This window comes from Galeopterus variegatus, unplaced genomic scaffold, assembly GCF_000696425.1.
Source record: "Galeopterus variegatus unplaced genomic scaffold, G_variegatus-3.0.2 Scaffold691, whole genome shotgun sequence".
NCBI lineage: Eukaryota > Metazoa > Chordata > Mammalia > Dermoptera > Cynocephalidae > Galeopterus > Galeopterus variegatus.
Genome location: NW_007726802.1, coordinates 90,088 through 104,398, shown reverse-complemented (window position 1 = coordinate 104,398; position 14,311 = coordinate 90,088). Strand labels below are relative to the sequence as shown.

Genomic DNA, 14,311 nt, shown 5'->3' with positions numbered 1-14,311 from the left:
CAGTCTAACTTCAGAGCCTATATTTTGCCTCACTGCCTCTTTCATAAGAATATAAAAATATAAGACCTTGATGCTTATTTTGAGCTTTTAAAAAATCTTAAGAAGTCTAGAAATGCTTGAGTACTTCTTGAAAGTATATAGAAGAAAATCCTTAAGAATCATTTAGCATGTAGTTTATGTAATCAAATAGACTACAAAATAAAAATGAACTTTATGATAATGGTGATGGTCAGAAGATATTAAAGAAAGAATGGCTGGCAATAAAAAGAGTGAGATGCCATAGGACTAATCAAAAAGAAATTCAGGAAGTGAATAACCAATAAACTGTAACCACCAGGGAAGCATAGACCGTAAAATATCTAGGCACATTAATGTAAGATATTGGGAATAAGAATTCGCATAGAATAAATAAAAAATGTGTTATTAATAACTATTAAGATGTAGAATTGCATATGTTAGAGGGGATGAATCTAGCATACATAGAATCATGAATTCCAAATTGATTTATACACTACTCAATAGTCACAAATTCACAAATTACCCAAACTTGCCTGATTATTAGAATCAATTGGGGCTTATCAAAATTGCAGTATCCTAGGCAGTTCCTCTAGGACGGTCCTTCTCAACTGAGGGTAGTTTTGCCTCTAGGGAACATTTGGCAATACCTGCAGACATTTTTGGTTATTGTAACTGGAGAGATGCTACTTGGCATCTACACAGGTAGAGGCCAGGGTTTCAGTTAAACATCCAAACATGCACAGGGCAGCCCCCACGACAAAGAATTATCTGGCTCAAAATGTCGATAGTACTGAAGTTGAGAAACCGTGATCTAGAGATTGATTTAGTAGTTCGTGATGGGGCCCAAAAATCTGTATTTCTACCCAGGAATTCAGGTTATTCTAGTAAAGGATTTAGGAACTTGGAGATCACAGTATGAGCTGGATTTGTTGAAAAACATCATATAGAAGAGAAAATACTTAAAGCAGCCTTGAGGTAGGGATAGGAAATGAACAAATGAAGGGAAAAAAGAAGAACATTCTAATAGAAGAATAACTCACACTCAGTAGGACCAAACATAGACTATCAGATAACAACACCAGGCCAGCAATAAACAGTGAGAATCAATTTCAAAGCAATCTCCTCTTTCTACATGGGAGGCCAACTCTGCTTCCTGGGATGTAACTGTAATTCCCCACCTTAATTTCTATCTGTTGATAAATAACAGGTATGCCTTTCTAACTCATTTTGTATCCCCAAATATGGAGAAAAATTAGAGTAGCCCATGTCCACTCATTTTTGTTCTAATAACCTTTTTCATAAAATCCCAATATGTAAAGAAAGGTAGTGAAAATAATATTTCATCAGACATAACTTGTTTGATATCCAACTCTGCCTGTCATTAACCGTGTAAGTGTGGAGCTAATAACTGGGTTAAATGGGTAGTTTTAATGAAATAATAACTGTAAAGAAATTAACTCAGCATCAAGAATAGAAGAAGCACTCGATAAAGGTCAGCTTCTCTTCACTATTTTTATAATTAAAATAACATTTATCTGAGAGAACTATAACACTACTTAAATGAACAGAGAAAAGGGAAGTTCAGGTTTAAGATGATGATTGGTATCTTGTTATTAATCTTTGCAACTAATTATTTTGTACTTTCTTTTGATTGAAGAGGATTGAGAAAATGCTGCTTCATAGAAATGAGTATTTGTAAATAGTTCCAGGTTTTAAACTGCTAGCCCTCACTTCTCAAGACTTTTATTTTTATCTTGATATCAATACAAAATGATTCCATTGGCTAGTTAATGTAGTGGTGGGCTCCACTTTGTTTATGATAAAATAGATAACACATTTCAGTGTGCATGTTGCTTTCTAAAAAAGTTAGTTATATATGAATTCAGTTATATAAATACACAAAATACATCATAAATACATTATGTATAATTAATCTTTTCAGCAACTATTCTAATGTGCAGGGTTCCATGGAACACAGTTTGAAAACCTTTGGCTAATATTAATATATATTCCCAGCTTGTAGACGAGTGTATTATATGGCCTGAGATGAAGAAGCTCACTCTAGTACAGATAGACTCCCTCAGTTGTTTTCTCTTGATTAGTGAACCAACACTCCTTAATGAGCAGATAGTAAGTTTGCCTGGCATGATTTTCTCTTCACAAAACCATCTTGACTCTTCCAAGATGTTTGCAAATTGATTGCTTGGTGATGTGTTCCTGTATCCTCCCAAACAACAGAGTTGGGGTGAATCGATCTCTGCATTTATAAGACCCATCCAAACCCTTTCTTTTACAAAAGATGGGCATTACGCTTACTCTTACAGATTCAGAGACTAAGGGTTAAGAATTAGCCCCTCTGTAGGTATAACTGTTCATATTTCTTTATTTCCCACTAAGAATATATAGGCTGCTGGCCTGGCCTTTCAGCTGGTACATGTGAAACAATGCAAGCTTATTTTAAAACACAGCCTAAGTTAAATATCATTAGCAAAATAATCTGTGGGAGGTGGGAGGAGACAGAAATTACAGACAAAATAACAACAAACAAAGGAAGAATGAAAAGCCACATTCTTATAGTCTTAGGACAGGTTAGACTTTTTAGTTATTTTTCTTGTTTATTTTTGTTAAGCATCTATATGCCAAGTATGTTAACAGTAATCAAATATACCTCAGAGCTTCTATTTTAAATAGGCCATGAAGAAGATAAGTCACTAAAATATATATTGAGTTGTAGAGATAAGTGTCAAAGTGAAAAATACACTAGGGAAGGTGGATAGAATGTGTCCAGAGTAGCTGGGAAGGTCTTACTGAGAAGCTGACACTTGAGTAAATGAGAGGATATGGGGGAAAACCATGTGGTCATCTGGCAGAAGAGCCTTTTAAGCCTTTCTCTGCCTTTTAAGCAGAGAAAACAGCAAGTACAAAGGCTTGGGACAGGAGAATTCCTGGCATTTCTGTAGACTAGTGAGGCAACCAGAGTGGTTGTAAAGGATTCAGCCAGGTAGATGGGGGCACTGATGGGGTCAGATGACGTTGGCCTAGTATAGGGCAAGTGTATATCCCAGTTAGCCTGGGATCATCTGAATTAATCTCTGAGTAGTTGATTATTCATATTATTCCCTCTCACACTCAAAAGTGTTCTGGCTTAGAGGATAAGTTATATGGTGACCCTAGGGTAGTAGGTCACTCTTAAGATGTTGGCTTTGGCTTTTAGGTATGGGAAGCCATAGAAGGTTTGGTCAGAAGAAGGGTGAGATATGACTTAGGTTTTATCAGGATTACTTAGTCTTCTGTGTTGAGAGTGGAATATCGGGGTGGAGTGGCAAGTAGCAAGGGTGAAAACAGAGAAGCCAGTCATGAGTAGTGCAGCCAGAGAGTTTTGAGATTTGTCACTTGAGGATATGTGGCTAGCGAGTGGTGGAAATGGAGCTAGGAACAATGTTCCTGACTTCCAGGCTGGCGTTCTTTCCACTGTGCCCAGTTTCTTTCTTAGTTTAACCTTGAAGACAGATGAAATGCCTTGCTGATTCTTTTCAGGTCTAGGAAGCCTCCTGTTTTTATTTATTTTATTTTTTTTAAATTTTAACTTCTCAATATACATTTTAGTTGATTTTCATGTCCCTTTACCTGTTTCTCTTTCCCCCCTCCCTCTCTCCCTCCCCACAACATCATATTTGCTCACTTGTCTTAACAAATTCATGGAATTGTGATTGTTGTGTCCTCCCCCTGCCATCCTTTATTTCTTTGTTTATTAATTTATTTATTTATAGCTCCCACAAATAAGTGATAACATGTGGTATTCCTCTTTCTGTGCCTGACTTATTTCACTTAATATAATTTTCTCTAAGTCCATCCATGTTGCTACAAATGGTAGTATTTCATTTATTCTTATAGCGACTAGCATTCCATATCCATACCACAGTTTCCATATCCACTCATCTGATGATGGACATTTGGGCTGGTTCCAGCTCTTGGCTATTGTAAATAGTGCTGCAATAAACATGGAAGTACAGGTATCCCTTCAGCATGATGATTTCCATTCCTCTGGGTATATTCCCAGCAGTGGAATAGCTGGGTCATATGGTAGATCCATCTGTAATTGTTTGAGGAACCTCCATACCATTTTCCATAAAGGCTGCACCATTTTGCAGTCCCACCAACAGTGTATGAGAGTTCCTTTTTCTCCACAACCTTGCCAGCATTTATCATTCTCAGTCTTTTGGATATTAGCCATCCCAACTTAAGTGAGATAGTATCTCAGAATGGTTTGGATTTGCATTTCCTGAATGGTGAGTGATGTTGAGCATTTTTTCATGTGTCTGTTGGCCGTTCATATATCTTCCTTTGAGAAGTGCCTATTCAGCTCCTTTGCCCATTTTTTAATTGGGTTATTTGTTTTTTTGCAGTAAAGTTGTTTGAGTTCCTTGTATGTTCTGGATATTAATCCTTTGTCAGATGTGTATTTTGCAAATATTTTCTCCCACTTTGGTGGTTGTCTTTTCACTTTGTTTCTTTTGCTGTGCAGAAGCTGTTTAGTTTGATATAATCCCATTTGTTTATTTTTCCATTGGTTGCCTGTGCTTTTGGGGTCCTATTCATGAATTCTGTATCCACTCCTACTTCCTGGAGTGTTTCCCCAATGCTTCCTTTAAGGAGTTTTATTGTTTCAGGATGTATATTTAATTCTTTAATTCATTTTGAGTTGGTTTTGGTATATGGGGAGAGGTATGTGTTTAGTTTCATTCTCTTACATATGAATATCCAGTTTTCCCAGCACCATTTGCTCCTGTTTGATTGCACAATTCAGTTTCTTTCTCCTCCCATAGTAGGAAACAGGCGTGAAACATCTCCTATTTTAACAAAATTATTTTGCTTTATTTTTATTTTATTGGTTATGCATATTCATGGGGTACAAAGCTGGCCATCACCACTTGTACCCACGATGTGATGGCCAGATTAACACTATCAGCATGACCATTACCACAAAATGTGATTATTTTTTATTTCCTGAAATAGCTCATTTTGCATTCATCAACCAGGATTTTTTGTAGGCCTTTCAATTTGAACCTCTGTATTTACGCTTTTGGCTTATGTAGTCTCTCCAGAACAATGAATTCCACAGATTCAGTACATGCATATGAACTCATGAACGTGTGATATAAGCTAATAAATTAGAATGGAGTCTAAGTACAGATGTGAATATAAATTTTATTTCCACTTCAGTAGGAGCACATGTATTGATGGGATTTAAATGGATTCCCACAGGTATAAATCTATCTGTGGAGAGAACTCTTCAATTTTGCTTGTATTTCATTTCAACTTGATTCTTATTTTTGCAGGCATTATCCTCAGTTTCTCATCATTGCTTTCCTCAGTTAGAGTGGATAACTGGGAAGAAGAATGTATACACTTATGACATTTTTACATAGTCAATTACACTTGAATATGTGAGAATATACTCAATAGATTGAGATGTACATGTACATAGATTCTGTTTTAAATATGTATACTTGAGAGATAAACTCATGGGTGTTGGGAGGTGGTATGTATAGATATATTCACATACATGGTATTTCTATTATTCTTTATGCCCCTGGGGAGTTACCCAGACAATGAAATCACAATTTATGTTCTTTGTGCTAGCCCCTAAATTCCAACAACTTTGGCATCCAGCAGGGCAAATATAGTGTCATAAATATGCTTATCTCTCCTGGGAATACAAGAGGAATAAGCTAACTCTCAGGGCATTTGTAAGAAATGCATAGACAGAAACATATTTTATATGCATGGTGGTCTTTATTGTTTTGACTACTTTTCTTTTGCACATATATGCTTGAGATTCCTCAAATCTTTTTTTTCTACCTTCAAGTGCCCATCGTGTATTCAAAACCCTGTATTCTATATGCTAAACAAAATTTAGTGGGTCATGTTAGGGACATCTATTGAATAGGGCAGGAGCTAGACACCTACTAGTAGTGCCATGTGGGGATACTGCCCATTTTCTGTTGAGTGTGTGAGAAGGTGGAAGACCAAGTGTTGGTGCCCACACTTGGGTGAAAGAGAAGGAAGAAGAACCATGGTGGATTGTAGAGAGTTTAAGGAGAGAAAAAGAAAGAGGAATAGAAAGAGAGTTGCTTAAACATGGGGGCTCAAGGGCTGGCCGGTTAGCTCAGTTGGTTAAAGTGTGGTGCTGATAACACCAAGGTCCAGAGTCCAATCCTTGTACTGGCCAGAAAAAAAAAAAAAGGTATTTAAAATATTTCACAACCTCTTTAGCAAAGGCTCAGACCACTCAGAGCAAACATGTACAATAAACAATCGGCAAAGTGGTATGTGTCCTGATTATAATGTTTTAAAGAAAATAAGCTTAAAACCTCAAATTCTGTTTCAATGGTCTAGTCTGGATTATTATCTTTTAATTTCATTTCAAAAGAACAACTTTGTTTTTCTTAGTTTTGTTTTGCATTCATCTCGCAAATCTTGAGTCAAACTTTACACATCAAAACCAAAATTTATACATGCAAAATTTTGCTGATTTGTGCATGAAATTGAGGTACAGAGCTTTCTGTATGGAGATTCAGGAAAGGAACACCTATGATCGATTGTATCTTTTATTTGAACTTCTGAATCTGTCGTAAAAGTCACTTCTCCGTTTAGTTTTTTGAACTCCTTTTGGGGACTACTAGAACAAATAATCCAAAATAGTGGATAATCCAAAAATGTCATTTATATTTGGCTTTGGAATACATTACCAGATGTTACTCTAGCAGATTTCCCTTCCTAATTAGGCCCCACTTAAAGTAGGAGTTAATTTTGTCTTCATTAGCTGTTTCCAAATCAGCAGGATGGGGCAAAGGGAAGCCCAGGGCATGCTGGGTATCTAGGGGAAGCTGGCCCAGTGCTAGAAGTTGGCAGTAGATTGTGCTCAAAGAATGAAATTCAAATACGATTAGTCAAGATGATGGGCATATATACTGGAAATGATTAGAACACCTTCTTGAAGAATTCTCAGGCCTTTATCAACTCTTTTTCTTTCTGTTCATCACGAATGCGGGAAAAGTTCCATAACAGGAATTAGACAAATAATGATAACCTGAAATTTTGCATAGGAAAAAAAAAATAGAGGCTCAGAGAGGTTAGGTGACCTCTCGCACAGACTGATCTCTAGGTAAACAGTACCTAAGATACTGGAACTGATTAAAGAATGAGAAGACCCCACTGTTTCCTTCTTATTGATGATTTGAATAATGAGGAAGCGAGAATTCTCCTGGCCTAATTCGCATTAAGAGACCTAAGATAATGAAGCTGTGATTAAATGGCTATTAAACTATTTTTATCAAACAGAGATCAAGTGAGTGTGAGAATCTGGGGATGCAGAGTATAATTGAAAATCTACAAGATGCAGAAAAAATTACTATCATAAGCAGGGCTTGGTCCTTCTGTAATAAGCTACATTTAAAAGTCTTTGGAATACCCCATACAGTTTTCACTCTCATTCTCCCTTCAGGTGTCAGTTAATATCTTGGAGTCCCTCATCTCCTCCTTAATTTAGTGGATTTATTCACCCTCTGTGTGTAGTTGGGTGAGTTGAATGCACTGTCTACCCTACCATCTATAACTAGTTGGAAGATCCTTTTGCCAACTGCTCACAGAAGAGAGAGTGCAAGATATTATAGACTGGATCCAGAATTTCAATCTTGAGGTGACCCTGGGCACCCAAAGGGGTGAAACTACCTTCTTTCAACTGTGCCTTTTGAATTATGTCAGACTTAATGCAGGTCATATAAAGACTGGCAGTCCCAAAGAGCAGTGATGAACTTTCTAAGATAGGTTTCTAAGATAAGTCTAAGCGATTGTTGAATCTCCTAAACTATCATTTATTAATGACGTGGCTTAGGAATTGTAGATTCTAAATTTTGGGTTGTTAGTATAAGTGCATGTGTATCATGTGTCACTGGAATTTCTTTACACCTTGAATAAGTTTTTGTTGATGTGCTCTCATTCTTTCTGAAGAGCTCTTAGAGAAGAAAATGTTGTGGTCACAGATACCTTTATTTAGATCGGAAGAACTGCGTCAGGAAATGCTGCTTAACAGCCATAGAGCTAAACTTTGGAAATGCCTGTTGGCCTGTTTTCTACCTGGATTTCTACCTCTGCTGTGGCTCCAAAACTGAGCTTAGTTTGTGTAGCTGCAGATGACTACCCAATTGGTGATCTGCTTTCCTTTACATGTCTCTGCTTTTCTCTTCTTTTTTAAAAATTAGTTGGAGCTAAGTATATTTCAAACAATTAGAAAGCACAGTCAGAGCCAAGTCATTGAAAGGATATCTTGCAATGTCATTTTCCTGACTAATGTGTTTCCATACCCTGTCACCTGTGAACAGACATGTGTTGGTAGGCCAGTGTGCTTCATCTGTGGTGACTTTGATTTATTTGCTTTGTAAATTGGGACCAAAGCTATAATGAAAAGTGACATTAATTGTTTAACAGAGTCCTCTTTGTCACAACCATTGCCTTCTCTGGGGCGTTTGATTGTTGAAACTTGTATTAAACTAATTGAAACTGCCACGGTGAGGGGCAGTGTCCACTCAACTTTACAGACAGGAGTATCTGTTAAGCTTTAACACAAAAGTATCATCGGTAAATATCAAGCTTCCTCCTCCGCCTTCTGTGATTAAAGAAAACAGACAGAATTTTAAATAACAACATTTTTTTCTTCGTTAATTCAAGAAGAACTTTACTAAAATAAATGGTCTTGGAGTACCTCTCTGGGTCAGTCATATACAGGGATGAAGATAAAAATATTTAATAATTATTTCTAATGGACACTGACAGTAAATAATGATTACTGCCCTACTAGCACTCCCTACCTACATATCCCAACACATACACATACACACACACACATACACAAACAGACACACACACCATGCCAATCTCACATCCCTCAAATTCTTCTCTTCTGTTGTGGTTCCTGTAGAGAAGAGAATTAAAATGGTTGGAGGTTTAATCAGATCTTGTAAATTAATTATGACATCAAGCTCCGATATTTCTGCCATTGTATTTTGGTATGCATTAACCCAGACTTATTAATGAAATTGGAGGAAACTAGTTAATTTAACTGTTCTTTGTCATTTTGATTTGATTGGAATTAATGCAGTTTGTTTACACTAGGGATCGAGCTAAGTGCTATTGTATTATGTGATTGAGAGCAAATAGCAGCTTGTAGTATTGCTGGAAAGACAAACACAAAATTTAAATCGGGATAAACAAAATTTCTCATTTATTGGTAAACATTCTTAACTATCTTTCTTGAGCTGTGTTTGAACTTCAGTGAAGTAAATCTTTCTGAAAAATGGAATACCTGGAAAAAATGTCCAATTTACTGAATTGTGTCTATGAGTGGGTATGCGTTTGAGACATTTTCTAATATTATTTCATTAGATAATATGGAGATATTTATAATAAGTAAGCATTAATTTTTAGATAATTTAAAATGATACATATTTTATTTAAATATAATCTTATTCAGAACAGTTTAATAATCTGAATTTTGTTTTTGGCATGTGGGGGAAATCTAAAAAGGAGATGATTGGAATCTTTGGATACCAGATTATGATCCTGGGCAGAAAATAAGGGAAAATTATTTCAGTATCTTTATTATCAGGATTATGATTCCCAGAAGAATTGAGGCTGAGGGTGTTCAGTAAGATTTTGTTGCTGAATCGTGCAATTTGTATTTTAACAAATTGGTCAGTTTATGGAAGTAAGTAGTACCACTTTGAAGCTAACAGTTATCACTTTGGATAGAATTTACCTCCTGCAGTAGAGTTTTAAACCTCATACAGTTGTCACACCAGATTGTGCCCAAACTGCTTGACTCACAATCTCAGATACAGAGGCATTAGGGAAATGCATTATGCAAATGTAAAAAATGCCAATTAAAGTCTGCCTTGAGTACAAATGGGCTCTTCTTGGCCCCTTGAATCCAAAAGATTAATAAGTTTATAGTTTTTACTCCTGGATGGAAACTGATCAGTAATGAGAGAAAATAATTTTTATGTGAAAATAGAATGTATACATGATAAGGGCCTGCCTAATTTCTCTAGTAATACATTTTGATTTTCTGATTAGCTGTCTTATTCTGTGATTCTTGTAATTTTGTCAGGTCAATTAACTGGAGTTCAATGCTACAGGGAAAGGAATGTGGGCCCTGCTGGCTTCATTAGATGTCAGCAATGTAGGTGCATTTCATAATAGAATCTGTGTGGATAATTTAGCCCATATTGTTAATGTCATAGTATACAGAACTTAAAAAAGAAGACTTCTGAAGCAGGTCAAATTGGACAAAGTGAAGTACTGAAGGAAGGAAAAGAAGTGGTCTATACAGCATATATTGTTGGCAGTAAATGCAGATCAATGGATTATTCAGCAAGTAATCATTGCTTCCCTATCCTGTGGGCCCCAGCACTGGTACTGGTTGTCCAGGTGCATAGAATGTACACAATGCCCAGTTAATAAGGCACATGAGCTCCAGTTTGGTAGTATTTGAATGTTTATGTATAATATACTGAAATAAATATTATCTTTTATAATAAATTGTTTACAGGTTCTTCCCTTCCACTGAAGGGTTCTCAAAGGGGCAGAGTTTTGTCTTGTTTCTTTGTATGTCTAACACGTAGCATGGCACAGAGTAGATGTTCAAAAATGTTTAGGAATGAATGATTGAAGATTAACTTTCCAAAGGTGTGTTGGTGGGAATGAGTCTGGGAGGTGGGAAAACAAGTTAGAATATACAATTACTTGTTCACAGGGATACTTTCTGAGAAATACACCATTAGGCTATTTTGTCATTGCTTGTGTAAACATCCTGGAGTGTATTTACACAAACCAGGATGATATAGCCTGCTACACACTTAGGCCATATGGTATAGCCAACATCATATATATGTTCTGTCATTGACAGAAACATTGCTATGCAGCACATGACTACATTAGTAGAAACCCCCTATTAGAAATCATGTTGCATTAGAATAGTATCCCTGGACACAATAAATGGGTGCATTTAAGAGACATTACAATGTTAGACTCTACTCAGTGACTGACCAGATGAAGAGGAGTCAAGGTAGTTCCAAGGTTTAAGTCTGAAGAATTGTTATCCAAACTAAAGAAGTCAAGAGAAATAGCCGTTCTGTTGCAAAGGGTCCAAATTTGGGGTTTTGGAGATGTGGGAGCTATTATTACAAAGCAGAAATGTCCAGTAGGGTTAAAGATTTATGACTAAAATTGGGAGAGATGTCAGGGAGAGAAATAAATGATTTTGGAGTGTTCAGTGATGAGATTATAATTGAAACCATGAAAGTGTACAGTTTCTCTTGGCATAGTTTCATTTCTGGTGGTGTTCAAATAGAGGATTTAAAAAACATTTTGGGGGGTATCCTGTACAGGAGAATCAAACACTGTATCTGAAAATGAAATAGATGATGGCTCAAATTCTCTCGAGTCCTGAGATTTTCTAAATCTCTTGTACTTAGGGAAATAAGACATGAGCATGCAGAAAATGAGAGCAAGACAGAATCATACACAGCATTGTTAACCACTGACATAACCAGTAGTTAAATTGGATAGCTGAGCAATCAGAAATTGGTATAGAAGAAGTATTCATAAGTTATGTGATTCAGACCAAAAGTGAATTTGGAGTTTGAGGAAGCCATGGTCTTTGTGTTCTGGTGTGGGCATTCAAGATTTCACCTACTGTTTACTCCTTTGGTTAAACATGGTCAGGCGATGTTGATTAATAGTGCTACCTACCTCCCAATGTCAACTGACTCACGTCTTCTCTTTTTTGTTTCTGCAGAAGATAGATGAAGAGAATGAGGCAAACTTGCTAGCAGTCCTCACAGAGACCCTGGACAGTCTCCCTGTGGATGAAGACGGATTGCCCTCATTTGATGCTCTGACAGATGGAGACGTGACCACTGACAACGAGGCTCGTCCTTCCTCCATGCCTGACGGCACCCCTCCACCTCAGGAGGCAGAAGAACCGTCTCTAGTAAGAATCCTTCCTACTGTTTAACAGGAACTGGAGTTGCCTCTGGCTACCCGCTGCATGGGTATGATGTAGTAACAATAAGGTTTGGATTTTTAATTTAAACTGATGCCAAACAATCCCCAAGCACACTCAGAGCTGCAAATCCTGTGATTCTCTGTTTAAAAGTGTTGCTAATACAGCTCTTCATGGGGTCTCACTACAGTTTTCTTTTTAAAAACTATCTTTTGCTGTTTAAGTGTGTGTATTTTTATTTCTTAGCATTATTTATGTTCATGGTGAAAACTTAGAAAATGTAGACAAAGAAGAGACTAAAAATTCACTTGTGATTTCAGATAACCTTCTAATATAAAAAATGATTGAAATCTTCTTTTGATTTAAGGTATATCATGAATGTGTTGGTGAAATTAAATATAAGCATAATTTTTAATTGTTGCACAGTGTTTTATTGCATAAAGATGTTCTAATGTATTAAGCAATCCCTTATGGTTGGGTATACAGGGTTTTTTTCCCTTCTATTTTTCACTATTATGAATTGTATAGTAATTGACATATTTACATTTTTATACTTATGTGTACAATTCTAGAAGTAGAATTGGTAGATCAAAGGGTGAGCAATATTTTAAGACTTTGGGTCCATACTTCTTATAAGGATTGAAAAATAATAGCACATTTGCAACCTAAGTTACTTAAATTTATGGTAGGCAATGAAGAGTGAATTTGTTGGCAATGAAAAGTGAATTTTGTGTTCAGTGCGGTGCCTGACCAGAATTTTATTAGTTCTAAGATACAGTTTACCTTCTCATCTATGGTAGACATTTGCCATTTGCCATAAATCTGATGTATGAGCATTCTGTGTAAACAATGGAATGTCATCCTCCAAACTTTAATAATGTGATTTGACATGCCATTTAGAGGTGGTTTCTCTCATATCTCTGAGTTTTTAAATGTTAAAAGAACTCCACATAACACATGCATTTCTTTGCATTTTTGGATTTCTGGTCTACAGGCAAATAGTTCATAAATAATTGCTATTTATTTATTCTTCAGTTCCTCCATTTGTCTGCGTCCTTGGCTTTGCTGTTTTATACCTCGATTGCTTTACATTGATACCAGATGATTGTCATCTGCACAGTTTATTCAATTGGGAGGGATTGTTAACTCAAAGACATACTGCATGTCAGGGCAGGGAGGTCCTCAAGGGTCATCCAGTCAAATGAAGAAACAGAAGTCAAGGGACAGTAAATGCTTTGCTTGAGTCAGAACCCACAAATCCTGATCTATAGGCCAGAACTCCATCTACTGACAAATCTTTTCCTTCCTTTCTGAAATCAGTGATAGTCACTCTTTTATCCCATACATTCTTTGAGTTGGTAAGTGTGTGTACTTGGTTGTGAGACATGGTTCAAAGCATTGCAGAATCTTTTTATTTATTGCCATTTGATTTATTTGGGGTTTTGATGAGAAAAATGTATACCTATGTCCTCCAACTCCCAAGTCCTCAGTTAGCAAGGCAACTTTTCTCATCTAGTAGTGACTTGGGAATCATTTTAGGGAAATCCTTTTGCTTCATTGCATCTTAAAAAAATAAATAAGGTAGACAATACCAAGTCTCAAATGTAGGAAAAGGAAATGCTTTTGCAGTTGATAATGTAATGCCGAACTTTTCTTTTTTAAAAAACGTTTTCTTTCGCACTATTGTGCTAAAGTGTGATGTAATTAGTGATAGAATTAATTTTTATAATTATAATTAATTAATTTTAAGTTTGAAATTTCAATAACTTATTCTAATGCTTGAAAGATGCATAACTTTTCTTGTTTTTCCCCTTCCTGATATGTTTCTAGCTTAAGAAGCTCTTACTGGCGCCAGCCAACACTCAGCTAAGTTATAATGAATGCAGTGGTCTCAGTACCCAGAACCATGCAAACCATAATCACAGGATCAGAACAAACCCTGCAGTTGTTAAGGTACAAACATAAACTTTTTAATACAGGGGAGAAAGTAACAAAGGGTTTTTGCTTGAAGCTGTAAAACAAACAGGTTTAAATGTATTAATTCAACCTACAACCTGCAGCTGCTTCATACTGGTGAACCAGATTAAGAAATGGTCTCTGAAAGCAGTACTTGAGTTCCTTTAAATGAGGAAGAGCTCAGTTATGCTTTGTCTTTGGTCGATTGGAATGCAGTGGCCCTGTCTGTTCTTCCTTGCCCACTTTATTAATACAGGCGGGCGTGTGGGCTAC

At 36.4% G+C, this 14,311-nt stretch overlaps 1 protein-coding gene across 1 annotated transcript in view; it reads left to right on the top strand.

Moving 5' to 3' along the window:
- The window catches only part of PPARGC1A (peroxisome proliferator-activated receptor gamma, coactivator 1 alpha), a 308,448-nt gene that overhangs the window by 253,054 nt on the left and 41,083 nt on the right, over nt 1–14,311 (top strand). Inside the window, exons 3-4 of the mRNA XM_008571492.1 lie at nt 11,876–12,070; nt 13,913–14,035. Of these exons, the coding sequence (XP_008569714.1) occupies nt 11,876–12,070; nt 13,913–14,035 (318 nt within the window). The remainder of the gene's footprint in view (nt 1–11,875; nt 12,071–13,912; nt 14,036–14,311) is intronic.